Here is a 23,547-nt window from a genome sequence, read left to right on the forward strand (position 1 = left end):
TCATGACTTGACAGTGCCCACGGGACCATGGCCAAGCCAGGTTTTGCCGGGTGCAGAGCAGCAGAGCCATGTGGGGGTTGTGCCGGGTGTGCCCCTGCGAGGCCTCCCAGAGCCTTTTCATAGCTGAGGAAAATAATCCCAGCGCAGTGCGTGACTAATCGGTAGCTGCTCATCGAGCTGCTTGAATAGGGTTTCTCAGAGCCTAGGTTTGGCCAGGGCAGGCCTGGAGCAGCTTGGCTCCTGCCAAAACACCCCAATGCCCATACCCCCTGTCTGTGGGGGCCCTGCTCCCTGCCCTCAGGCACCGTCCCTTGGGGTCACCATCGTGAACCCACGCTCTGCTCAGAACACTTTTCCTCTCTCCAGCGAAGAGCAGCTTTGTGCTCAGTGGGCAGGTTGGGATGTCCCATTGGCACCAAGAAGGAAGTGATGTTTAAACACTCACTGTCCCACAGAACCAAGATGGGTGATGTGGCTGTCCCTGAACCTGGCATGAGGCTCCCCGGCGTGTTCGGCAACACTGTCACCATCTCCCTGCTGTGATTCTCCCAGCCAGCTCAGCCTAAATCCAGCATGGTTGGATTGGAGGGAGAAAGGGCCAGGAGATCCCCCACACTGGCACATGCTGTGCCCCCTCACTAAAAACAGAGCCCATTAAATCGCTACTCATCCTGAGTGATGTTTATTCGGAAATAAGCCTAATTTTAGTCACTACACTTCCCTCCTCCTGCTTAAGCCGTTCCCACCCTGCCGGTGTCCCCCCCCCCCCGCCGGCGGAAATGGCCTCACTCCTCTCGCAGAGGCAGCGGCTCCTCTCCCGCCGTCGAGGGACCCAGCGCCAGCATCTCCCCTCAGACACGGCCACGACGGGGGGTGTGTGGGGGTGGTCCAAAGCCCCTTCCCCGCCTGCAGCCCCCCCGGAGGGCTGGAGCGGGGGTTCGGGGGAGGCCGAGGAGGAGCCGCGCCCGCCCACGACCCGCCCCGTCGGGGCCGCGCGGCGGCGGGAGCGCGGCGGCACCGGCAGAGGGAGCCCCGCGCCCGGCGCTGCCGCTCCGGCCCGAGGGGGCCGCGCCCCCGCCCCCGCCGCGACCGGGGCCGTAAATCTTCCCGGGAACGGGAGAAAGGTAATTGGTGAGGAAAAGGGCTGTTTGCGTCCTCCGCGGCCGCGCTCCGCAACGCCCCGAGCGGCTGCGGGCGCGGGGGGAGACGTGGGGACCCACAGCCCCCTCGCCGGGCCAGCCACATCCCCGACGGTACCGGCGTGTCCGTGTCATTCCTTCACCATCCCTGACGGTACCGGCGTGCCCGGACCACTCCTTCACCATCCCTTACGGTACCGGCGTGCCCGGACCACTCCTTCACCATCCCCGACGGTACAGGTGTGCCCGGGTCATTCCTTCACCGTCCCCGGGTCACCCCTTCTCCGTCACCCCTTCCCCGCCACCGACGGTGCCGCTCTGCCCCGGTCACCCCCTCCTCACCGGTGCCGGTGTGACCAGCGCACCCCGGTCCCCGCCGGTACCGATGCTCATCCCCTCAGCACGGCGGGACGGCACCGGCGTCCCCTGGCTCTGCTTTCGCGGGTGGCCCCGAGGACGGCGCGGGCAGACTCCCGGTGCCGATCCCTCCCGCCGCACCCGGCAGGGCCCCGTGCGCACCTCCGCACCTCCGCGCCCCCGCCCCGCGCACCTGCCGCGCCACCCCCGCCCGCAGCGGGGTCTTACGGGGCCGGTAAAGGCCCTGAAGGCAGCGATCCCCGACGGGCAGAGCCGGCGGAGGGTCCCCCTGCCCCAAGAGCCCCTTGCAACGCTCCGCCGGCGCGGTGGCAACCCGGGGCGTTTTCTTTCCCCAATAAATAAGGGGCTCGGCTGCGGAAGCTCCGCGCAGCTCGGAAGGGGGGCGGCTCCCAGCGCTGCGCACCTGCGGAGGAGCGGCGGCCCCGACAGGAATGAAACAGGCGGGAGCCGGCAGGACTTCTCCGAGTAGATTTTTTTTTTTTTATTGAAAGATGTGAGAATTCATCAAAACCGAACAGACAGATACCCGAGTAACCAGCACGTTGCAAATCATGTATCTTTTTTATTTTAAAACAAATATAGAGCACAGTCCTGTGATATTTAAATTTATTATACTTTTTTTTTTTTTTTTTGTTCTGGAGTGAAAAATAAAAACCTGAGGTTTATTCCTGCATTCTCTATACCCCGCACTGTAGCGATATTTTAGTTAAGTTTTGGATTTGCTGTTTTTTTTTTTCTTTTTTCTTGCAAAAGTCCATTAAAGGATTGAACTCTTAGTTTCAATGACTCCAAAAATCGTTTTACTGGTGGCACATGATTGTCCTAGAGAACAGGCGGGATAAACAATATTTTAAAACACAGTTAGAGAAACCGATATCTCCTTCAATCACAAAGAGCTAAATAGTTTTCATTTACAATATATATGTTCATGTAAAATGAAAAAAAAAAAAGAAAAAAACCCCTTAAATGCGATGAGTTAAACTCTAAATATTATGTACACACCAATGTACAACTCTGAATAAATTAATACCAATTTGCATATTCTGGGATCCTTATAGCTTATTTACACAAATTACCATTTATTTCATAAATATCTGCCCAGGTACCCACGAGGCTCCCCCGCCGTGCCCGCTCTGCGCGGTGGCTGCCGAGGCGGCTTCTTTTCCATCTTCTGTTTCTTATATCTTTTTTTTTTTCCTTACTTTTTTAATTATTTTTTCCTTCCCCCTCCCCTTGCACAGATGAGGGTTTGGCCCCTCTCACCTGCCCGGGATGGGGGCTGGGGCTGGAGTCGGGGTTGCCCCATCCATCAGGTGTCTCCATATGGGCTCATTATCCCCCCTCGAGCTGCCCAGTGCCCGGAACAGGGAATGGGGTGTCCTGGGGGCTCCATGGCCTCGCTGGAGTGGGGGGAGCTGCTCCCAGCCCCACAGATGAAGGGGCAGGTGAGCCCCATGCTCCGCCCGCTCCCTCCTGGCTCCGGGGTGGTGGGTCCGCTTGGCCGGCGGGGCCCATCCCTTTGCTCCAGCACTCCGCTCCCTGTCCTCGCCCACCCCTCGCTCCACAATAAATATTTATACTGTGCTGTACAGAATACCAGTGCTTTCCGCCCCGCCGGGAGGGCTCGCCGCCCGCCCCGTCGGTCACTTGGGGGACTCTCTGCCGGGTGACAGCTCCCGCTGGCTCTCCAGCCCGCTCACCAGTCTCTGGATGTTCTGCAGTTCATTGAGGGACTCCTTCAGGGAGCCCTTGGGGGAGGCGGCGGGGCGCTGGCTGCCCCCCTTGTGCAGGGGCACCTCGGGGAGGGGGCTGGACTCGCGGCTGCTGCCGGCCTTGGAGCCCTCGGAGCCGGGGTTGAGGCTGGCGGGGAGGCCGGTGGTCAGCAGGTTGGTGCTGGGCGGGATGGTGACTGGGAGCTGGTAGGGGCTGAAGCGCAGGCGGGGGCGGCTGCTGCCCAGGAAGGGGTTGCGGGACAGCGGCCCCGCGGCCGCGGCGCTGGTGGCCGGCATGGCCGAGGCGGCCGCCGCTGCCGCCGCCATGTAGGTGTAGGGGTAGGGGAAGAGTCCGCCGAAGGTGGGCATCGGGATTCCCTGTGGAGAGAGGAATAGGGGTCAGAGCTGTGTAGATGCTGGGTCAGAGCTGTGGCAATGCCTGCTGTGTCCCCCCCCTCCTGCCTGCCCCCCAGCTGCCTTCCCCCAGGAAAGACAAGGCAAAGCTGGGACACCTCAGTGTCACCCTAAAAACAGTGTGGGGATATCCATGTGGAACAGGCTGTGGGATGGGGGTCCCCCAGGCTGATGACACCAAACACAAACCCCTCTTTGAGGCCTGCCCCGTCCCCTCCCTGCGTGCTGCGTGCCCTCGTCTGTGCAGCATCACAGCCCTTTAACCACATTAAAACACATTGTTAAGCAGGATCGATAAATTAGGGGAGTTCAAAGACATCTTCATGTATTTCATCAGAGGGGATGGGAAAGGCAGCACAAGCCCAGGCATTGTGGAAGCTGTTTCAAAGCTGACAGAGAGACGGTGGGATGCTGGATGGGGACAGCCAGGTCAGGCAGGGCCACAGATCCTGACTCTGCCCTTGCTTATGGAAGAACCATGGCAGCTGCAAAAAAAATCAGGATTCCTCCTCAAATCACCCCTGAGGCCAACTTTCTAAATGTCCCTCACCAGGCAGCAATGTCAGGGGTGTCACCCTCTTGTCCCCAGAGGCTGCAGAGGGCCTGGGGGGGAGGCTGGGGGCACCAAAAGCACTTTTCCTGCACTGGGGCCACCCCACATGTCCCCACAGGGGGGTGATGCTAGCCAAGCCTGGCCTGCATCCCCAAAGTCCTCCATCATTCAGGGTACCTTTTGGGAGGACATGGAAAGGAGGTGCCGGGGCCTGACCAGACAGCAGGGATGGGGATAGGGATGCAGGACAGGCGCAGGGTCTTACCTGAGAGGCCAACATGTGCTGGGAGAGGTGGAAAGGGAAGGGGGTGGCCGTCCCTGCCGCGCCCGGGGCGGACGAGAGGGCTCCATTCTCCAGGCTGCCCCCACCGGTCACCGAGGCCAGCAAGTGTCCCATGCCCATGGCAGAGAAGGCGCCGGGGGCCATGGCAAACTGTCCCGGGTGGATGAAGAGGGGCTGCCCAGCGCCCAGCGGGCTGAAGAACTGCTGCCCGTGGAGGCCGGAGAGCGCCAGGCTCTGCAGGTGCCCAGCGCTGAGGTGCGGGGGGCTGTCCGTGTGCACCATCAGCGGGGCAAAGGCCTCCTTGCCCAGCCCGCCGCCCTCCGTGTCCTTCTTGCCCGGCTCCGTCTCTTTCCTCCGTCCTTCCACCTTGTCCTTCTCCAGGCCCCGCGTGCCGAACAGGCCTTCGCCGGGACCCTCCCGGGGGGATGCGCCATCCTTGACCTTCTCCGGGCTGTGCCTCTCCTTGCCCCGCTCCTCCAGGCACCGGGGGCTGCCCCGGGGCGTCGCGTCCTCCCCGCTGGGGCTGGCGGCTGCCACCGGCCGCTCCTCGGGCACCTTCTCCACCTCCGCATCGCTGTCGGCCCCCGGCTTCTCCTCTGCAAGGGGATGGAAGGGCAGAGGGTCAGAGCAGAAGCACCCAGGGGAGGCGAGGAGCGGGTCGCTGGCGAGAGCCCTGGTGTCAGGGAGAGGTTGCGACAGCGAAGCTGCGATCGTTATTAACGAGAGAAACTCATTTTGGGGGCAGAAATGGGCCCTCGCGCTACGGCCGCTCTGGGGAAAAGGGGATTAGCAACAGCAGTCCTGCTGCTCTGCCAAACAGAAAAACATGTTTGATGGAGAACCAAAATCTATTACAGCATCGCTCTCGTTAGCTGCAAACTCCGAGCGGGGGATGAGGAGAGCGGGCGCTGGACAGCGCGGGAGGAAATGGTCCTCCATAGATTTAATTACGTGGAGCTGATCAACTGTGTGCCGTGGATTTATTCCAAATGTGCAGGTTGAGGCAGGTTAAAGAGGCAGTTTTAAGGCAGGGAGTACGGCACAGACCCTCCTAAAAGGGGCTTTAATTTAAAAAACCCCATCGAGCTCTCAGAGGAGGATGGGGGATGCGAGGGGCTGGCAAGGGGAGCTGAACCCCTGCCCGGCTCCACTAAACGAGAAAAGCCTTTTGGTGCGGGTGAGGTGAAGCTCTGCAGGCTGGGGCGAATATTCGGGGAAGCCTTTGAAAGTGGAGAGGGGTGTAATAAACCCTCCCTCCAGCTCGGGAGAGGGGGAGGTTGCAGTTTTGATGAAGGTTTGCAGGGAATCGGGCTGGTGGAAAGTTTAAAGAGCAGACTGATAGTGCGGCAAGACAAAACCCAGCATCGAGAAACTGCTACGTGGAGCCGCTGGTTTATTTTCGTTCACCAGCTTGCAGCCCTGGAGTTACAACATTTTTTTCTCCTTTCAAATGAATTAATTCTTTCTGAGTTTTTATCCTCTTTTTTCTTGTTTTTTTTTTTAGGGAATGTGAGCTTCCCATGGAAGGCAGGGCACACACCAGTAAGGAGCCAGGCTAATATGGAGAGCGCACGGTCTGCCTTGCCATTTCTCCTTGTATAATATAAATACAAGATATAAACTGTATAGAAGATGCAATGTATAGTCAAGATAAAATATATAAAGAGAAAAAACGTTGCAACTCATGAATGCCATTTGAGTTTGCTCAGTTCTTGTCTTTTCCTCCCTGCGCATCCCCATCTTTATTCTCCTTGGTGTTTTGCCTCACTGCCCCCAAGAAACCAGCACACAGCAGCCCCGAGGGAGCAGAACCCCGATGTTTGGGGACGTTTGGGGATGTCTGGGGACCGAGACTCCTCCGTTACCTCTGCCGCTGCCCTTGAGGCGCAGGGGGCTGGGGAGGGCACCCACGGGCGAGTGGAGGGCGTCACGCACGGCCGAGGGCTCGCAGGAGGAGGCGTCCGACTCCCCGCCGTCGCGGTCGGGCTTGCAGGGCTCCTCGTACATCCGCAGGGACGGCAGCGAGAGCTGCTTCCTACGGGCGAGAGGCAGCGTCGGGCACTGCCCGTCCCCCCGCGGGCGGGCGCGGAGCCGTGGGGGGGACGGGAACACCCCTTACCTCTTCTCCCGCCGGCCATTGCCCGTGTCCCGAAAGCCCTTGGCGAAGGGGTTGTTATCGATTTTCAGCTGGGTGATCTGTGGAGGGGGAGAAGGAAGGACAGAGGAGGTGACGTGAAGCCCCGGCCGCCCCCTCCCCGTACCCGCCGCCGTCGGGGAGCGCGGGGTGCGCGGCGCAGGCTGCGGAACGCGCCGCGGCCCCGCGTTAACACACCGCATGCTTTATTAAAAATGATGCTGAGGTTTGGGCTTGAATTATTAATGGCGTCTTAATGATAGGAAGTTATTTTTCACGGCCCCCCGGAGGGAAGATGGCGACTGAGCTGCGCGGCCGCTGGTTAAAAGCTATTCTTATCCCTCCCCGCGCCACGGGCTGCCGGGCCCGGCGACATCAGGGCGCTCAATAATGCATGGCTCTGAAACACGGCCCCGAGAGGGGGCTCTGCAAAAGGCCCGGCTGCCCGGCCCCGCCACGACCCCCGGCCCGAGCATCCCCTGGCCCGAGCATCCCCCGCCCGACGGGGCCCACGGCCCGGCGGCCGCCCCGCGCCGCTTGCGGCGGGCGAGCAGACAAAGTGCTCTTTAATCGATTGTGACTCTTCGCCATAAACTTTACGAGGGAAACAAGCCCACCAGGACCCTCAGACAGAGCTGTCAATTAGCATCAGCAGCCAGGGGTGGAGGTGGGGGTCAGCTTTTGGGTTAAAACACACACACACGTACACACAACTCTTGGAGGGGGACGGCAGAGGCTCTCTGCTCCCCACCGAGCTCTCCAGGCTCTGGTTGCTCACAGGGTGACACTTGCTAAATCACGAAAGCAACTAAAATTAGCTTATCTGGCTCTATTTTTTGGCTCCTCCAGAGCCCAGGGCACCTTCTCGGTGAGGCTGCCCAGGCCTGGTGCTGCTCTCCACAGCCCGGGCCTGCAGCAAAGACTCCCACGGCCCAGAAAGACACAACAAACCCCAGGAGGAAATTATTAATAGTAATAATTGAAATACTGATAATGATGCTGGTATTAGTATTAAAAACAGCGATAATAATAGAAGTAAGTATGAGGGTGCACCCTGCTCTGAGGGCTTGGGGTTTAACCTTTCTCCTACTACTGCTTTTTGGCCACTCTGCCCTGAAATATCCTCACACACACACATGTATGTAAATACACCCTAATAAAGGGGTGAGGGTTGGGACAGGGGTGAGAGCAGGGGTAGGGACAGGGCACAGGGGCAGGGCAGGGGCTGCCCGGCCATACCTTGTCGTTCTGGTAGGCAGTGACGGCGATGAAGTCGGTCTCGGGGAACACGTAGGTGCGGAAGGTGCTGTAGGGCAGCTTGAGGATGTCGTTGGCCCGGACTATGTGGAACCTGGGTTGGTACTTGTGCATGGAGTTCAGGATGGTCTGGGTGGGCGAGAGAGCAGAGCCCGCGGCTGCCATCAGCCCCACAGTGCGCGGGATGTGCGCGCGCCCGGCCGCCTCCCTAAATAAAAATCCCTTTCCTCCCGAAAACAACCCAAAAAAATAACCCCCACGAATTCGCCCTGAGGATGGAACGCCGGCGGATGCCAAACAGGGAGATTTCTTGGTTTTTTTGTTGATGCCGTTGCAGGATCTGCTCCCAGAGAAGGAGGTCAGGCAAGGCAGGCACAGCAGCATCTTTGCGGGTGTTAAGCACGGCAATAAAGCAGCAAAAGGGATCTCCCTGTTTTATTACAACCCTGTGAACGAGGCGAATTTTCGACGCGTTTCTCGCCCGCTTTTCATATTTCCGTCCTCAAAAAAAAAAAAAAGTTACTCTCCCTCGCCACCACAAAAAAATAATGTTAAAAGGCTCTGGGTTAGTGTCGGGGGCGGCAGGAGCCGGTGCCAGCCCCAGCCAGCGCCTGCGACCTGAAAGGAGCGTTTCACCACCAACCATGGCAAATTTATGTCTCGGAGCAACGTTGCAGAAGGAACAGACGCTTTTTTTTTTTTTTTTTTCCCCAGTCAGGTGTCTAAAAGCCTCGCCAACACTCAAAGCAGTTCTCTACACTCTCGTTTTATTTTTTCGGTTTGGTTTGTTGTTTGTTTTGTTGTTTTTTTTTTTTTTTAAACCCGAGTTTCCCGCAATTTGGCTGGGGATTTTCGGAAGCGCCAGAATCATCCCCCCCTCCCCGAGCCGCGCCCCTGGGGCGGCTCCGACCCCTCTGCCCCTCGCTGCCTGTTTTCCTGCCCGATAGCGTTTAAATAATTCCCCAACCTGCTGTGGTCGGACTGAAATGCAGAATTCATCGCCCAGAATTGGTAGAGGAACGGCGAAAGCTTGAGTAATTGTTGTCAAAGAATGTCGGCCAAATGGCTAAATAATTATCACTTCATTTTGGTTTAGAAGGTAATAAAAAAAATCCCCTCTTTTTTTTTTTTTTTTCCTCTTAACCCAAGCGATAATCACCTGCTGATGAACTGTCGGATCGCTGTTATATTAATATAATCTAGACGGGATTTATCATGAAAATGGTGCAAAAAGTCTCATTGAGGCATGCAAATCTGCATTCCTTTAAAAAAAAAATAATCATCCCTCTCCGACCAGATGGGCACTGGCTAAACCCTCATCTCCCAGATTTAACACAGTCCGGATTTTGGACAACGACAGATACCAGAAATCTTTAATTGAAGGAGGCGAACCGTTAAAAACGCTGAATCAAACCAGTTTTTAACCAGTACAAAAAACCCCGTATTTTTTAGACTCCTTCTCTATCGATTTACCTTGCTGGCTATAAATAACCTCGCAATGTATTATTTAACAAAGACGCTGTTTCCTGCCTAAAGAGAAAAAATAAAAAGAGAGGAGGAGAAAAAAAAATATAAAAAAGAGAGAGGAAAAAATAAAAAGAGGAGGTGGAAAAAATAAAAGGAGAGAGGAAAGCTCTCCGGGAGGTGCGGAGCTGCTCTGCCCTCCCCACCTGAGCGGGGTCCCGCAGCTCTGCCGGCCCCGGCTCCCCACTAATTACCGTATCACCAACGCTGCACGATGAACTTTCCCTTTATCGCCCTAAATGCGTGTCCAGAGGCTACAGAGCTGGTCGGGGCGCTGGGATTTCCCCCTCCGTGCGTTCCCGCAGGATCGCGCTCCCCTCGCGTTCTGACCCTGCCTTCTGCGGGTCTCTGCAAACGGCCAACACGCTGCGCTTTCTTTCCTTCCTTTCTCTCTCTTTTCCCTCTCTCTGTTTATTTTGGTTTGTGGGTTTTTTTGGCTGTATTTTTTTGTTCTGTTTTACCTCCTTTAGGTGATGCAGATATGATCAATAGAGAATTAAATAAGGGCTTTTAGACGCAGCTGGTGTGGAGCCGAGGCTGCCAACGACTCCAGCCCTGCTCTCAGCCGCGGGAACCCAGCGCAGGTGCCGCCGCCTCCATTCCCCCGGCCCGGCCCGGTTCGGCTCGGCCCGGCCAGCACTGACAGCCCCTGGTCGGCCGCGGCCCCGCCGCCCCGTCGGGGCTGCTCTCGCTGCATCCCCCGCACGGCCTCGGCCCCGCACATCCACCACCCCAAGTCCCTGTCCCCGCAGAGCCTCGAGGGCCGGGAAGAAGCGGCAGGACAGGCCGTGGAGGCCGCGGATGTGGGAGCCAAGCGGATCCCGAGGCTGCCCGCACCCCAATCCCCCCTTTTCCCCCGGGGAAGGGGAGCTGCCCCCTCCGTGCCGGGCAGGAGCAGGGGCTGGGTGGCTGCGGGACAGCCACATCACCGCAAGGCCCGGCCAGGCCCCGCCGCCCAGCCCGACCCGGCTGGAGGAGCCCTTAAAGCCCCGCCGTCCCCCTCGGGCCGGGCAGCACCGGCACCGGGACACCCCGCGCCTGCCCGGGGTCCACACTCTGCCCCGCAGCCGCACTTACAAAGCCGTGCTTGTCCGAGATGTTGTTGGTGAGCTTCAGCTTGTGAAAGGCAACAGGTTTGGCCATCCACTGCTCCCCCGTGGCCGGGCTGTCGGGGTGGATGTACATGCGCTTGGGCATCTCCGGGTCGGCCTTGCCGGCCACCATCCAGCGGGAGTTGTGGAACTTGTACCGGCAATCGTCGGCCGCCACTATATCCATCAGCAAAATGTACTTGGCCTTCTTGTCCAGGCCGCTCACCCGCACCTTGAACGGGGGGAACATCCTCCTGCGGAGAGACCCAGAGAAGTACAGGGCTGTGCCCGCCCGCAAACGACCCCCGACGGCCGCGGCCCCGCCGAGCCCCCCGCACCCCCTGGCCCCGCCGAGCCCCCCGCACCGCCCGGCCCCGGGTGCCGCTCCCAAACCACCATCTTCTAATTTAGTTCGCTGAGGATTCCCAGACTTCCTCACGTCTCATCGCTTCTCATCCCGCTCTGCAGCTCACGGAAAGCAGGGAAAAGCTCAAAAATCCCATTCCGGGAAATAGGGGGGCGAAAACACATCCTGGTTTTACCCCATTTCTCTGGCCTCTGCCGATCCGCTCGCCCAGCACCCCGGCAGCCCCGCCGCTGCCTCCCCCGGGCCCGGGGCCAGGGCCAGGGCCGGGAACGACCCCGGACGCGGGGAAAGTTTGGCAGGAGGGAAGGAAGCGGCGGGAAGCGGCGTAAACAACGGGAGAGGCGGATTCCGGGCGCTCAATTAACGCGCACGAATTTAATTTGGGATCGCGCTCCGAAAAGTAGTAACTGGGGGGTGGCGAGAAAGCTCGGAGGAGGTGTGGGGGGGGAAACACCTCCGAAAAACTCCAGAGATCGAAACTCCCCGCGTTAATTCTCGGGGGCGGATGGGAAGCGGGATGGAGAGAGGGGCGAGGGCGCTGCGCGGCCGCGCAGGTGCGGGGCGGGCTGTGGGGGCCGCGCGGGGCCGGCTCTTACCTCCCGGACTTGGTGATCACCATCTCGGTGCCCAGCTTGTGAAACTGGTCCCAGAGCTCTTTGGCTTCCAGCGTTACTTTGGGGTCGTCCTCGACCTCCTCCTCGGGCTCCAGGCTCTTGAGCGAGCGCAGATGGGCGGCTTGGTGGTGGTGTCCCAGGGCCGAGACGTGCAGCCCGGCCTCGGCCGCCCCGGCCAGCCCCGGGTCCGGCATGGGCTTCGCCAGCGCCGCCGGAGGCAGAGCCAGAGCCGGGAAAAAGGACGGCTGGGCGGCTGCGAGGAAAGCGGACATGGGGAAGTCAGCCGGCCGGGGTGCGTGGAAGGGGTGGTAAGCCATGGCAGTCCCTGGGAAGGCTGGATCTCTCATCGGTGCATCCACAAATCCAGGAGAAAAAGAGGGATTCCCTTTACAAAAAATGCGCGTGTGTGTATTTGTTGTATTTTTATTTTTTTTCCCCTCTCCTGCCCAGCGAACTCGCTTGAGTCTCTGGAAGAGGAAGGAAAATCAAGAGCACGCACACACGCTCCAAAAAAAAGCATACAAAAAAAAAAAAAAAGGCGAAAATCAGCGGAACTAGATTCGGGAAAAAAAAAAAAAAGGAAAAAAATGAAGAAGAAGAAGAAAGAAAAACAAAAAAATATCGAGGCAGTTCCCGGCTCCTGGGACTCCCAGTCTGCGGAGGGGAGACAGTAGGTCCTTATTTTTTGTTGTTGTTGTTGCAGCGAGGGAGAGCGAGCGAGGGAACGAGCCCTCCCAGGAAAGTCCTTCTCGACACTAAAATAGAAACAAAAGCCGGGTTGGGGCTGCGCGGGGCTGCGCGGGGCGCGGCGGGGCAGGGGCGGCCGCGCTGCCCTCACACCCCCGCGGGCCCGGGCTGAGCCCCGGCGGGGCCGGCCCGGCTCCGCGCTCCGCGCTCGGCGCTGGGGCTCGGGCTGCTCATGGCCAAAGGAGCCGAGTGGGAACGGTGAGATCTTGTCCTGATCTCTGTAAAACTGTGACTATCTCACATGTCCTTCCTGCTCTGATCCGCCCGCTAATGAGCCAAGCCCCCTTGATTGCTGATTTTACGCGTTTCAGACCAATTGTGGATCTGCATAGGCGGGGTTTTGACAGCTCCGGCCAAGCTCCGGGCTCGGGGGGGCGGGGGGCGCGGAGGGAGGGAGGAAGGGAAGAAGAGGAGGAAAAAAAAAAAGGGAGGAAAAAAAAAAAGAAGAAGGTGTCGGAAGCATCGGCAGTAAGAAAACATGTCAACAGAATAAAATATTAACCAATGACAGAGAAAAGTGCTCGAGATCCCACCCCCGGCTCCTTTCCGCATACCGGGTCAGCCCCGGCTGCGCCGCCGGTGCGGGGCCAGCGCGGAGCCACCTCGGCGGAGCGGGGAGCGGAGCCACGGGGGCGGGGGGCCGCGGCAGAGGCCCCCGCCGGTCTCCGCGGGGGCGGCGGGGCCGGGGAGGGGGGGGGGAGAGCGGCCGGGCGAGCCCGGCTGCGGCCGCTTTACGACAGATCCTGGAGAGCGGATCGCGGTGGGGCGCGCCCCGCCCGCCGCTCCGCGCACAACCGCGCACGGCCGCGCAGCGCCGACGGGGCGGCCGCCGGGAGCGCGGCCCTGCGGAGAGCTGCGGGCGGCGGCGAGGCCCCGAGCGGCGACCTCCAGCGCGGGTGAGTCGCTCCCAGCCGTCGCCCCCCGCCCTGCCGGCAGCCGCCCGGACCGCGGAGGGGGGGTCCCGCCCGTAGCTCCGCGCCCACGACGGAGGCGCGGACCCCGCCGTCGGGGCGCGTCGGCTGCACGGCCGGGGGCCGGCGCGGCTGTGCCCGGCCGGAGGGGCTGTTTACCCGGGCGGGGGGAGGCAGATAAGGAGGAGGGGGGACACTCCGGGGCTGTTTGCTGAGGGATTAGGGCCGGTCCCGCCGCGCCGGGGCCCGGGGGGGGGCGGCGGGCGCGGTGGGTGTCCCCTCGGAGAGGCCGGTTTGGAGATCTGCGCTGATTAACTGAGGGCCGCGGTGGCTGAAGAGGGCCCTGGCGCCAGGCGGCTGAGCCCTCACAATAAAGACCCGTCTCTTGTCACTTCATATTTACCCCCAAATCTTCAAAAAGCGCCCTGCCATCCTTCCAAGGCTCCTGCCCCCGCCGCCTGCGCTGCGGCCAGGCGGGACGGGGGGGTGACGGCCGGCCCACTGCTCTGTCCCCCGGCCTGGCCCCCTCTCTGCCCCCGGCCCTCACACTCCGCGGATGCGCAGCGAGGAGCGGCCGCAGCCGCTCGGAGCCCTCGTGGCCGTGTGTCGCTGCTCCCCGCGCAGGGCGGGACGCAGGGACCTCCCGATGCCCCCTTCCCATCCCGGCTTCTCCTCTTTATCCCTCTGCCCCCGTTCATCCGGCCGATAGCGACCCCCGCCCACTGTCCCCCGGCGCCACGCGGAGCCCCGGCCCCAGGCTGTTCTCCGGGCCGATCACCACCTGCCCCGCGTCCCGCGGCAGGTTCACCTCTGCCCGCACCGCGCCCGGCCCCGCACCGCGCGTCCCCCCCCGGGGCTGCCCCGGGCGGCGGGGTCGGGGGGGGTCCCACTGACCATTGAACGGGCAGCGGGGACTGAAATTTAGACCCAATTTGGACTTTGCTTCCTTGCCGCCGCGGAAAACTGCTGACGGCAGCTTTGGCAAAAGTGGGGCTTGCTTGTAATTTTTTTTTTTTTCCGAATTCCCCCCTCACAAAGCAAAAGCGGAGTCTTTCGTTGCCCCGCGGCGAATCCCCTCAGGCCGCGGCTGTTCTCTCACGGACACCTCGCCCGCTGTTCCTCTGGGCCCGGACACAGCCGTCTCCCCGCGAGGCAAGGTCGCCTCCCCTCAGGGCCACTGCCCGGCCCCCCGCCCGCGCCCCCCGCCCCGCTGTAAACACCACAAACGGCCTCGCCTGAGGAATAAAACCCATCCAGAGCAGCCTCGTCTCCTCGAACTTCCGCAGGGACGCCCCACAAGGGGACTGCGTGGGTAGGGGGATAGCGGGGACCAGAGTATCCACTACGGGCGCGGACACGACTAGGGATCCCGCACCCATGGTCGGGACAGGCCGCGCATCGCCCCGTCGGTGACCGAGCACGGGGCAGGGAGAGAGGAACCGACGGCCTCGGCTCCCACCCTGAGGGCAGCTGTGCCCCGGGGACAGGGGACGAGAGCTGTCCCTGCGCAGCCCCCTTCCAGGGAGGGTTTTCCAACCTACAGCGCTCGGGGCCACCGTGTCCGGCTCCCGGGAGCCGCCCCGGCCGCCTGCGGGCCCGGCACTACACCGGCGTGCGGTCCCCAGGCTGGGGCGGATGGAGGCCGGGCCGTCTCGCGAATTCGTCCCGGAGATCCGTCCTGGGGATCTGTCCCGGTCCAGCCCGGAGAAACTGTCCCATCGGGCCGCCTCCGCCCCCCGCCCGCCCCGCAGCGCGGCCCCGCTCGCTCTTCCCCTTTCATCTCTGCCCATCTCCACTCATCATCCTTTTTCTATTTTTAGCCGGTAGACTTAGGCCTTGGCGCCAGGCCGTTTAAGACCTGTCAAAGTCCTTCATATTTCCCTCATGTCACATGGACCTTTCGCTCCCTTCCCCGCGCCATGCGAGGGCCGTAATTTGGATCTGTGAGCTGGTGAGCAAATGCAATTTGCTCTTCTCCATCGCTGTGTTGTCTCCGTGACCCCAGCCAGCAGGACGGCTGGTGTCCTGTCCGGGGCACTTACACAAATTGCGGGTGATTGATGAAAAATAACAATTCTCACAAGCAGCCGGGCCTCCGCCTTCCCCTCCTCCCGGCTCCACCGGGCTGCGGCGGCCCCGCGCCCCGGGGAGCGCTCCCCCCCGACGGGGTGCACCAGCCGCGGCCGAGGAAGGGGCTCCAGGCGAAAGGGTTTTCCGCCGCCCCCCCCGTTCCCGGCACTGATGCCACGGCAAGAGGGCACCCCGGGGCCCCTGGCGAGGACGACCGAGCTTCTCGCACCTTCCCAAGCGGAGAGACCAGAGCGGGGGTGGAAACAGGCCGTGCCGTGGAGGGAGGGGGACGGTGCCACAGGACTGGGCTCCACGGTGCTTCCCCGGGAGAAGAACAGACACGGGGATGTCAGAGGCCCCCCAGAGCGAAGCCGCAGGTGCGGGGTGGGGAACAACCTCTGTCCCGAAGGTACTGGGTCCCCGCGGGACTCGGTGGCCCCCACGAGTCCTAGGGTGTGCCCCCCGGTCCGACCTGGCCCTCCTGCCGCAGCTGGGCCGTGGGGCAGGCGGGGAGGAGGCGAGGGGCGACCCCACAGCCCCAGCAGCTTCCTCGGCCGCTCCTCTCTGCTCCACCTGGAGAGGAAAAGAACCCCACGTGTGATGAATCCATCCTCGTTTGCTCTCACCCACCCGCGTCCACCCCTCCTCTGCTTCCCTTCCCCGGGGCGCCGCATCTCCCCTCACACCCCTCGGCGGGGTGGGAATTCCCTTACCCCCGGGAGATCCCGGGAAAACGACTCTGCCCCCCTCCAGTGCTCCGGTGCCCGTTGGAGGGGACGGGGAGGGGCCGCCGGGCACCGGGGGCCGCCTGATGCCCTTTTATCGACAGCCACCGAGAGAGATGCTCGACCCGACACCAGCCCCGGCCCCGCCGCCCTCCTTCCTCCCTCCTCTTCCTCCCGCCGCGCGGCCGCGGAGCTCCGCGCCCCTTCCGTGCGCAGGGAACCCCGCGGAGCCCCGCCAGCGCGGCAGCCCCCGGGCTGTCCCCCCTGCTCCGAGCTCCCCCAGCCCTCAGACTGTTTAGATTTCTTTCCAGCTTTAAAGAAAATATTTCCAGTAATCCAGATTTCTGGAAAATAACAACAGGCGGGGAGACGCAGACACAAACGCCGCTGAAGTTTATCCAGAGTTTGAACAATTTATAAACACATTTCCCGGCTTGTTTGTCAGGGCGGGCGGCGAGTGACCCCGGCCCGGCCGGGGGGGACACGCGTCCTCCGCTCCCCCGTTACTCCACGTTGCTTTGAGCCAGGAGCCCGCTCAACCCTCCGCCTGATTGAGTTTTAAATTATTTCATTAATTTTTTTTTTTAATTACGGAGCGCTCTCCCCGCGCAGGGCGGAGTGACCCCCCTCCAGCCCCGCGCCCCCGGGGCTGCCCAGCTCCCCACGTCGGGGCGCGGCGCCGAGCCCGCACCGAGCCCGCTGCCTTAAAAGGCGACGGGAGCCCCAGTCCGGGCCGTCCCAGAGCGGGGGGACCCGCCTGGAACCCGCGCTGGCCCCGAGGATGGGAATGGGAATGGGTACAGGGATGGAGGGGCACGGTGGGGGATCATGTAAATCCCTCTGTTTAAAAAACTTCCATTTGAGAAAGTGTGTCACATCCCGGCGCGGGCGCGTAATCCCCGGGCTAATGGCATTATCGCCGCCTCATCGCCGTCATGGGATGGGGCTGGGGGCGAGCACACCCCGCCCGCCGCCACGCGTGACCGCGGCTCGGTTCCGCGGGGAAACGGAGCGCCGGATCCCCCGCTCCGTTGGGGGACCCTGGGGTCGGTGTCGACCCCCCTCCCGGGTCCGTCGATTCCCCCTTGGAGGCTGTATCGATAATCGGGGTCCCGTTGTCCGCCCGGGTTCCCCGAGCGAAGCCCGTCCCGGTTCCCCTGCGCTCCGCGGCTCGTCTCTGAACTCAAAGGGCTTCAACAAACGGCATTACTTGATAAAATGATGCTCTTGGGCCCCCCACCCCCTTCCTCTGTGAGGTTAACAGCGAGGATTTGGGGTCGTCCCGCTGCACAGTGCCCGGAGCAGCTGGGACGAGGCCGCCCGACTCCCACAGCAACGATGTCCCGGGAAAAATCGGGGAAAAGCGACAGGAACGGCGGTTCTGAGAGCGGAGCGGCGGGGCCGGGAGTGAAAGGGAAACTATCACGAAGGGCTCCACGATCATCGGTCCAACCTCCCCCGAGGCAAAATCCCCTTCTGGGCAGGGACCTCTCCTGTACAGGGACAACAGGGCAGGGGATGTCCCGGGCTGGGTCCTGGCCCACGGTTTCTCTCCTCAATTTTATTTTTCAAACTGTGCCCGGTGGGTGCAGTCCCCACCGGTTGCCCCTGGAAGGGGGAAAGGTGCAGGGCAGCCCCCAGCTTCATGAGGGTCACTCAGCCCTCCTGGTTCCCAGTCCCTTTGCATCCCCAGAAACCCTTTTCTCCCTGTTTGGGGCCAGGAGTTTGGCAGAAGTTACAGGATCAAAGGAGGGGCGAGTGAACTGGCCCTGGGTGGGCAGAGCTGAGGGGGTCTCACATCTTGGCCTGTCTTCTTCAGATGGGATCTGGGAACGTGTCTGGAATCACATCTAAAGCAGGATCTGACGCCGCCGTTCCCACATCACGTGAGTTGTGGGTTTGGTCTAGGTTTGACTTTTAGGATTGCAGAAAATCACCATCTTGTGATTGTAGGAGAGAGCATTTCGCTGCCGAGAGAATAAAAATGGTCAGAATAAATCAGGAGCTGGTCCTGGGCAGGAATAACACTTTTCATTGCACCTGTCCCTTTCCTGGGTGCTTCACCATGAACAAATCTGGTGTACACCAGCACTGCATGGAAGGACCAACTCTCATCATCTGTATCCACATTTCCTCCAAGACACAGTGCTCCTCTGGGCCCTATTCTGCCAGAGGCACAGAGAGGGGGAGCAGGGCTCTGAAGGCAGGACAGGCTCTTCCCATCTTTCAGTTCTTGAAACCAGTCTGCAAACTCAAACTGCTGTGGGGCAATGCCCCGTCACGGCCCTGGATCCATCTCCGTTCCTGGGCACCTCTGCATTGCACTACATTTTCTCATTGCCCAGCTTTTTCCTCACTTCTCTGTAGGTCCTGGGCTCTTGCACTGATTGCCCTGAGGGTCTTGGGGTCTTGGCATGGGCACACAGTGAGCACGCTGAGACCTGCCACCCTCAAGCCTCTCTTCTCCCAGCTCCTCTCCTGCATGAGCTCTGCAGTGCCGGCAGATTGCTCTCCAGGCGTGTTTTCCATGGATACCTCAACGGAGGCAGCACCAAATAACAAGTAAATAACAGCCCCCGACGCCGGGCTGCCGGCACAAAGCAAGCAATTGCCCTTCACGCAGGTCACTAATCTCTTGACACATGGTCTTTGAGACCTGGGCCACGGGGAGGGAAGCTGAAAGGGAAGAAAAGATAGTGGGGACAATGGCAGGGCCGCCGGCTGGCTAATAACCCTTCTCCCAGCTTTGTCTGGGTACACTCAGCGCGACGCTGGGATCAATTCATCTCTGCAGAGAAAAACACACTCCTGCCCCCGCCGTGGTGCCCGTGAGGGTCCCGACTCGCCGGGCTAAGTGCAGAGCTCGAGATGCTGCAGGTATTAATAGCCCCCATTTTGTAGCCAGCAGTAATTCTCTCCTGTGTTTTCCCCTCCACGCTGAAAACAAATCCTTCACTTCATCCGTTTGTCCTCTCCAGTTGCCATCTGTCTTCCATCCTTCAAATCTCACCTTAAAAACAGTGCCTCTTGAGCAAATCCTCCCCGCCGTCCCCGCGTGCCGTCTCGCCCGGCGCAGGCCTGACACTACAAGCGCTCATTGAAGTGGAGGGGATTTGAGAGTGCACAGGACACGGCGGGATTAAGGCCACAGATTGTGCTCCCCGGGCCGCGCTGTGCCGCCGCAGCAAAGCCCGGCCCTGCGGCTCTGCCTGCCTTGGGGCTCTGCTCCCTCCCCTCAGCTGCTCCTTCGCGCCGGGGAGGCGGCCAGTGCGCGGGCATCCCCATCCCTCTGCCCTCCAGGTGCTGGTGGGATGGAGGGAAGCACCTGAGCTGACCTCCCTGGCTGTCTCCAGGTCCTTTCCTATGCGGACGGAAGCAGGAGAGGTCACCCCCTGTGTCCTGGCCGGGAGGTACAGGGGGGTTCACGTGGTTGGACTGCTGTTTGCACAGATGTGGCAGGTGCTGTCTCACATCCTGGCATCCCATCCCATCCTGTCCCATCCCGTCTTGCCCCGCACCACCCAGGGGCAGCATCTGCGGGGCGGCCCCGGCCAAGCTGTGAATCACAGCGCACATCAAAGCGCCGGCAAGGAGAGCGCTCGCGGCCCCGGCAGCCTCGGAGCGGACAGTGCCTGTGCAGATGTTCAGCAGCAGCTTTTATCAATTACAGACAGCAGCAGAATTTACCAGAAAACCCAGGGCAGGGAAGGGAAGGAGCTCTGGCCAGTGGAGGGGCCACAGCGGAGCCCACGCAACCCTTGCAGCTCCACGGGATGGGTCATTCCAGCACATCACCACTTCCCTCCATTTTAGCACCAATATAACATTCCATTCCATTCCATTCCATTCCATTCCATTCCATTCCCCCACGTTCCCCTCCAGCCCTCGCTCTGGTAGGGGGTCACCTGCTCCCATCAAAATCTTGGACTTCTTCTGGAAACCCCCACCTTGCTGGGCTTCACGGGCACGAAGGAGAGATCAGACATGACCACTCCTGATCCAAACCTTTGCAGCCGGTGAGATTCCTCCTGGAAAATAAACCCACATGATATCAAAGCCAATCACATGACCTGTGGCAGTGTGACACTTGGTGTTTTTTGGCTGAGCCTGGCAAGCTCCCACAGACACTGTGGACTACCAGGAGTCTCATGGTCCGGTCAGTCACCCAGGCAGGACAATGGCATCACTCCCACATGACAGCTGGACTTTCCCCTTTCGACAGCAAAAAGGGCAAAATTCAATGTACCTTGCGAGGTGGCTGTAACATGGACCCCCTCGTGTGGGAGGAGAGGCAGCGGGACGTGTCCATCCCTCCCGCAGAGGGAGTCATGGAATGGGTGTGAGGTAGGGTGGGAGGCAGGGTACAGGCCAGGCTGCAGGGGCTGTCTCTGGTTTTCTGCTTGAATGAAGCTGCTGGTCTGGACGTGGTTCATAACCTTCAGCCCACAGCAGACCCTTGGCAAAGTCCTCTCCCCAGGCTGTTCAGAAATGAATGCACTCACCCGTCGTTTCCACCTGGGTTGTCAGGTACGGCTCCTCCCAGGGGAGGCGACAGGCTGGTGACAGGCTGTGGTGCTGGCCCAGAGAGTCCTCCCTGCTGGGGGATGCAGAGACACGGTGCTCCCTCCAAAACACCCCAGGGGGTCCCTGTCCAGGTGTATTTAAGTGAAAACACTATCGGTTCTTTCCCCATCCTGCTTCCCACCTCCCCAGAGAAGGGGCTGGGTGGGAGTGGGATTAGTGCCCAGCTGGCACTGGGCTGCCACACGGGCCATGGCACCCGCCTTTTATCAGTGTCCTGTAATAATACTGTAAATACTCACTGGGCAGTAATTACACCCTATAAAAGAGGCAGCAGCCTGTGGTGTGAGCCAGGGCCGGTTCACGACACTCGCTTTAAAGAGACGTTTCATGTCTCGTTTATAGATTAGATTTTAACCTGACAACCTTTTAACATTGTATTAAATTAGAAATTAACTTCGTATGACTGCTCACCGTATAATTGACCCAGGGATAGGCTGAGTGCTACAGAATATTTCAGATACCTTTCAGACAGCGAAGTTCCCAAGAAAATTCAGAGCCTCCTCCTTGATCTAGACCAGGGCTTTGCTATTAATTAGTATTTATGGTCAGGTGCCAGGAATTCTTCCCGTGGAGGGAGGGCTGCCAGGGAGCAGCGTCCCTGCTGCGCCGTGCCCATCCCCAAGGGATGTGATGGAGGGAAGGAGACAGAGGGGACAGGGAAGGCTGCAAGCCCCTGACCCTGCTGTCGGTATTTTAGTGTAATTTCCTGCAGCAGAAATTCCCAAGAAAGGCAAAAATTCAGCCTGGGAACTCACTGACAGATGCACAGCTTCAAATTACATCTGAGCCCAGTGAGGGATGGGGTGGCAATTGATGGGACAGTGTCAATGCCCAGGCACAGCCAGGAATGGCCGTGTGTCCCAAAGGCTGGGGGGACATGTGGCATGTTCCCAAGGCTGATCCTGCAGTGGGAAACACCAATTCCAGCGCTGGCCCTGCTCGTGGGCAGTGTTGGAGGAGTGAGGGCACAGCCAGGCACGGCGTGGGACAGGGAGGCAGCGACCCTGCCACCTCCCTGGTCCAGCTCCAGCGTTAGTGACTTGTATCCTGCTGTGTCCTGCCCTTTGCTTCCACCAGGGTAAAGGCATTTTCTGGGATAATTGAAACCTGCTCCCAGCACGTGCAGGAGGCGGGAGCGGGAACAAACCCAGTGACATCAGCCAGAGGAGGCTTCACCCTGGTTGGGCCGGGAGGACTCTTCAGTACGAGCCCCAGCTTACCCTTGTATTCAATTCGTGTTATGCAACGTCCATATTAAATAAATTTAATATTAATTATAATTTTTATACCCTTTAATCTCATTACGTGAGATTGAACAGCCCCTGTGCCCCAGTTTTCCACCCCAGTCGGGCGGGTGATGGGAGGGCTGGATGCTCTGCCGTGGCAGGGACAGGTGAGGGGCACAGCTGAAGCCTCTTGACTCTTCCCAATTCTGTTCCCACCAGCTCTGCTCCCACACGTGGGGAGCCACGAGCTCGGAGAGGGGCTCCTGCAGTCCCTGGGACAGGCGCTGCTTCCACAGCCACATGCTTGTCCCGGTGCCTTTTCCATCTGTGAAGCAGGCCAAGCAGTGGATTCAATTATTTTTTCCTAGCACACATAAGCCACTAATCATTTATTGCATTAAAAAACCCCCTCGTCTCCGCAACTTTTGTTCCCGTTTTATCCAATTAAAACTCAGGACAAAAAAAAAAAAAAAGTTTCGTTTTCTCTTTTTTTTTTTTCTTTTGCAATCACAAAGACCCGATCTCAGCCCCATTGACTCGCTAATTGTAAGCACTCAGATGGTGGGGTTTAAAGTTACACTTAGCAGCTGTGAAACATTAGGGTGAAGTGATTACAACCTACTGGAGGATACCGAACATTTTTACAATATCTCAGGAGCACAAGGGAAAGACAACAGGAAATGGCGCAAACTTTCCTACCCTGCACAGCAACAAGCCAGAGCGAAGGAGCGAGAAAATAAATGCGGAGACGTGGCGCAGACGTGGTCTGGATCCTCAAAACAATCACTAAGGAAGCCCTGGTGACAGCACCATGGATTTACCCCCTTGCTTGGGCGGTCAGAGAGGAGGGGGAGCTGCACTTTGCAGCAAAACTGCTCCAGGCTTTCTGCTGAGGAAGGAGGACAGAGATCTTGGCAGAATTTTGCCCTCGGTCAGTCCTTTGCCTTCTCCCAGCCTTGTTGCCAGCAAATGTTGTTCTGGGGCTGGGGAAAGCTGCTCAGGGCAGGACAAGCAGGGCCTGTCCCCTCGAGGGACGGGCAGCAGGATGGGGTTTGCCTGGGCAGAGCCCCATCTGGGCTCAGCAAGGCTCAGCATCACCAGCAAAACCACCAAATCCTGAGCCCCACGCACCCTGCAAAGCACTGGGGAACACCAGCCCTGCTGGTTATACCCAACCCCTGGGCTGGTTCTGAGATTTGATTTCATTTGAACTCCGAGCTGTCACATTTGGAGAACCTTTGACTTCCCACTCCTTTTCAAACAGCCAAACATCCCCCTTCCCATGATTTAAGCCCGCTACACGCGTGTGTTTATTACAGAAACCAGGGTAGGATAAGAAAGCAATATTTCATGTTAATTCATGAAATCTGAACTCAACTTTTAATAGAAGAGCCCCACTTTATGCACAGAGTGATATACAGTCCGCCCTGCTTTAAATGAGACGTTTTGCCTTTTGAACTCAGCAGGAGCCCACTGCTTACTACTACTGGAAACAGTTTAAAAACCTGCCAGTCCGTGTGTCTTTTGGGGCTCTTTGGTTTATATCATGGCACAACATTCTTGCTGGGCTGCCTGTGACCGCCTGCCAGCCCCTGCACTCGAAAACCCGGCGTTCCAGAAACTCACCTGGAGAATTTCCACGGCAACGGGAGCCGCTCGTCCCAAGTCCTGAGAAGCCCACGAGCCTCTGGGTGTTTCTGCTTTAAGTGGGGTTTGGATCAGTTCCCTCGGCTGAAAACCTGGTCGTGTTAAAAGTCAGGGGCAAACCTCCCCGAGGAGCAGCTTCTAGACATCATCAAGGAGCAGAAATATTCCCTC

The 23,547-nt window shown here is 59.6% G+C and overlaps 2 protein-coding genes across 3 annotated transcripts; one reads left to right on the forward strand and one right to left on the reverse strand.

The window, feature by feature from the left end:
* Positions 1-1,974: 1,974 nt before the first annotated feature.
* On the reverse strand, positions 1,975-12,459 carry TBX2 (T-box transcription factor 2). The gene is made up of 7 exons (XM_051809407.1): positions 11,449-12,459; positions 10,472-10,739; positions 7,853-7,999; positions 6,599-6,675; positions 6,345-6,514; positions 4,462-5,075; positions 1,975-3,607 (listed from the first exon to the last, which is right to left on the reverse strand). The coding sequence occupies exons 1-7, from the start codon at positions 11,811-11,813 to the stop codon at positions 3,161-3,163; spliced, it is 2,088 nt and encodes a 695-aa protein (XP_051665367.1). The 5' UTR covers positions 11,814-12,459; the 3' UTR covers positions 1,975-3,160.
* Positions 12,460-12,681: 222 nt separating this feature from the next.
* LOC127480854 (5E5 antigen-like) lies at positions 12,682-23,399 on the forward strand. 2 transcript variants are annotated; one of them, XM_051809449.1, is made up of 2 exons: positions 12,682-13,109; positions 14,163-15,507. In XM_051809449.1, exons 1-2 carry the CDS (start codon positions 12,718-12,720, stop codon positions 14,338-14,340), a joined length of 570 nt encoding a protein of 189 aa, XP_051665409.1. In that variant the 5' UTR covers positions 12,682-12,717; the 3' UTR covers positions 14,341-15,507. The 2 variants fall into 2 exon arrangements, with proteins under 2 accessions (XP_051665409.1, XP_051665408.1); XM_051809448.1 differs by having other exon boundaries at positions 12,711-13,109; positions 14,163-23,399.
* The last annotated feature ends 148 nt before the right edge of the window (positions 23,400-23,547 follow it).

Source organism: Manacus candei, unplaced genomic scaffold (assembly GCF_025592945.1).
Source record: "Manacus candei isolate 608988 ecotype Guabito, Panama unplaced genomic scaffold, ASM2559294v1 h1tg000076l, whole genome shotgun sequence".
NCBI classification, from domain to species: Eukaryota; Metazoa; Chordata; class Aves; order Passeriformes; family Pipridae; genus Manacus; species Manacus candei.

Coding starts and splice junctions, on each gene's coding strand:
- TBX2 (XM_051809407.1), bottom strand. CDS start 11,813: ATGAGAGATCCAGCCTTCCCAGGGACTGCCATGGCTTACCACCCCTTC. Junction 8,000..10,471: donor TCTCGGACAAGCACGGCTTT/GTAAGTGCGGCT, acceptor TCGCCCACCCAG/ACCATCCTGAACTCCATGCA. Junction 6,676..7,852: donor CTGCCTACCAGAACGACAAG/GTATGGCCGGGC, acceptor CCCCCTCCACAG/ATCACCCAGCTGAAAATCGA.
- LOC127480854 (XM_051809448.1), top strand. CDS start 15,366: ATGCCACGGCAAGAGGGCACCCCGGGGCCCCTGGCGAGGACGACCGAG.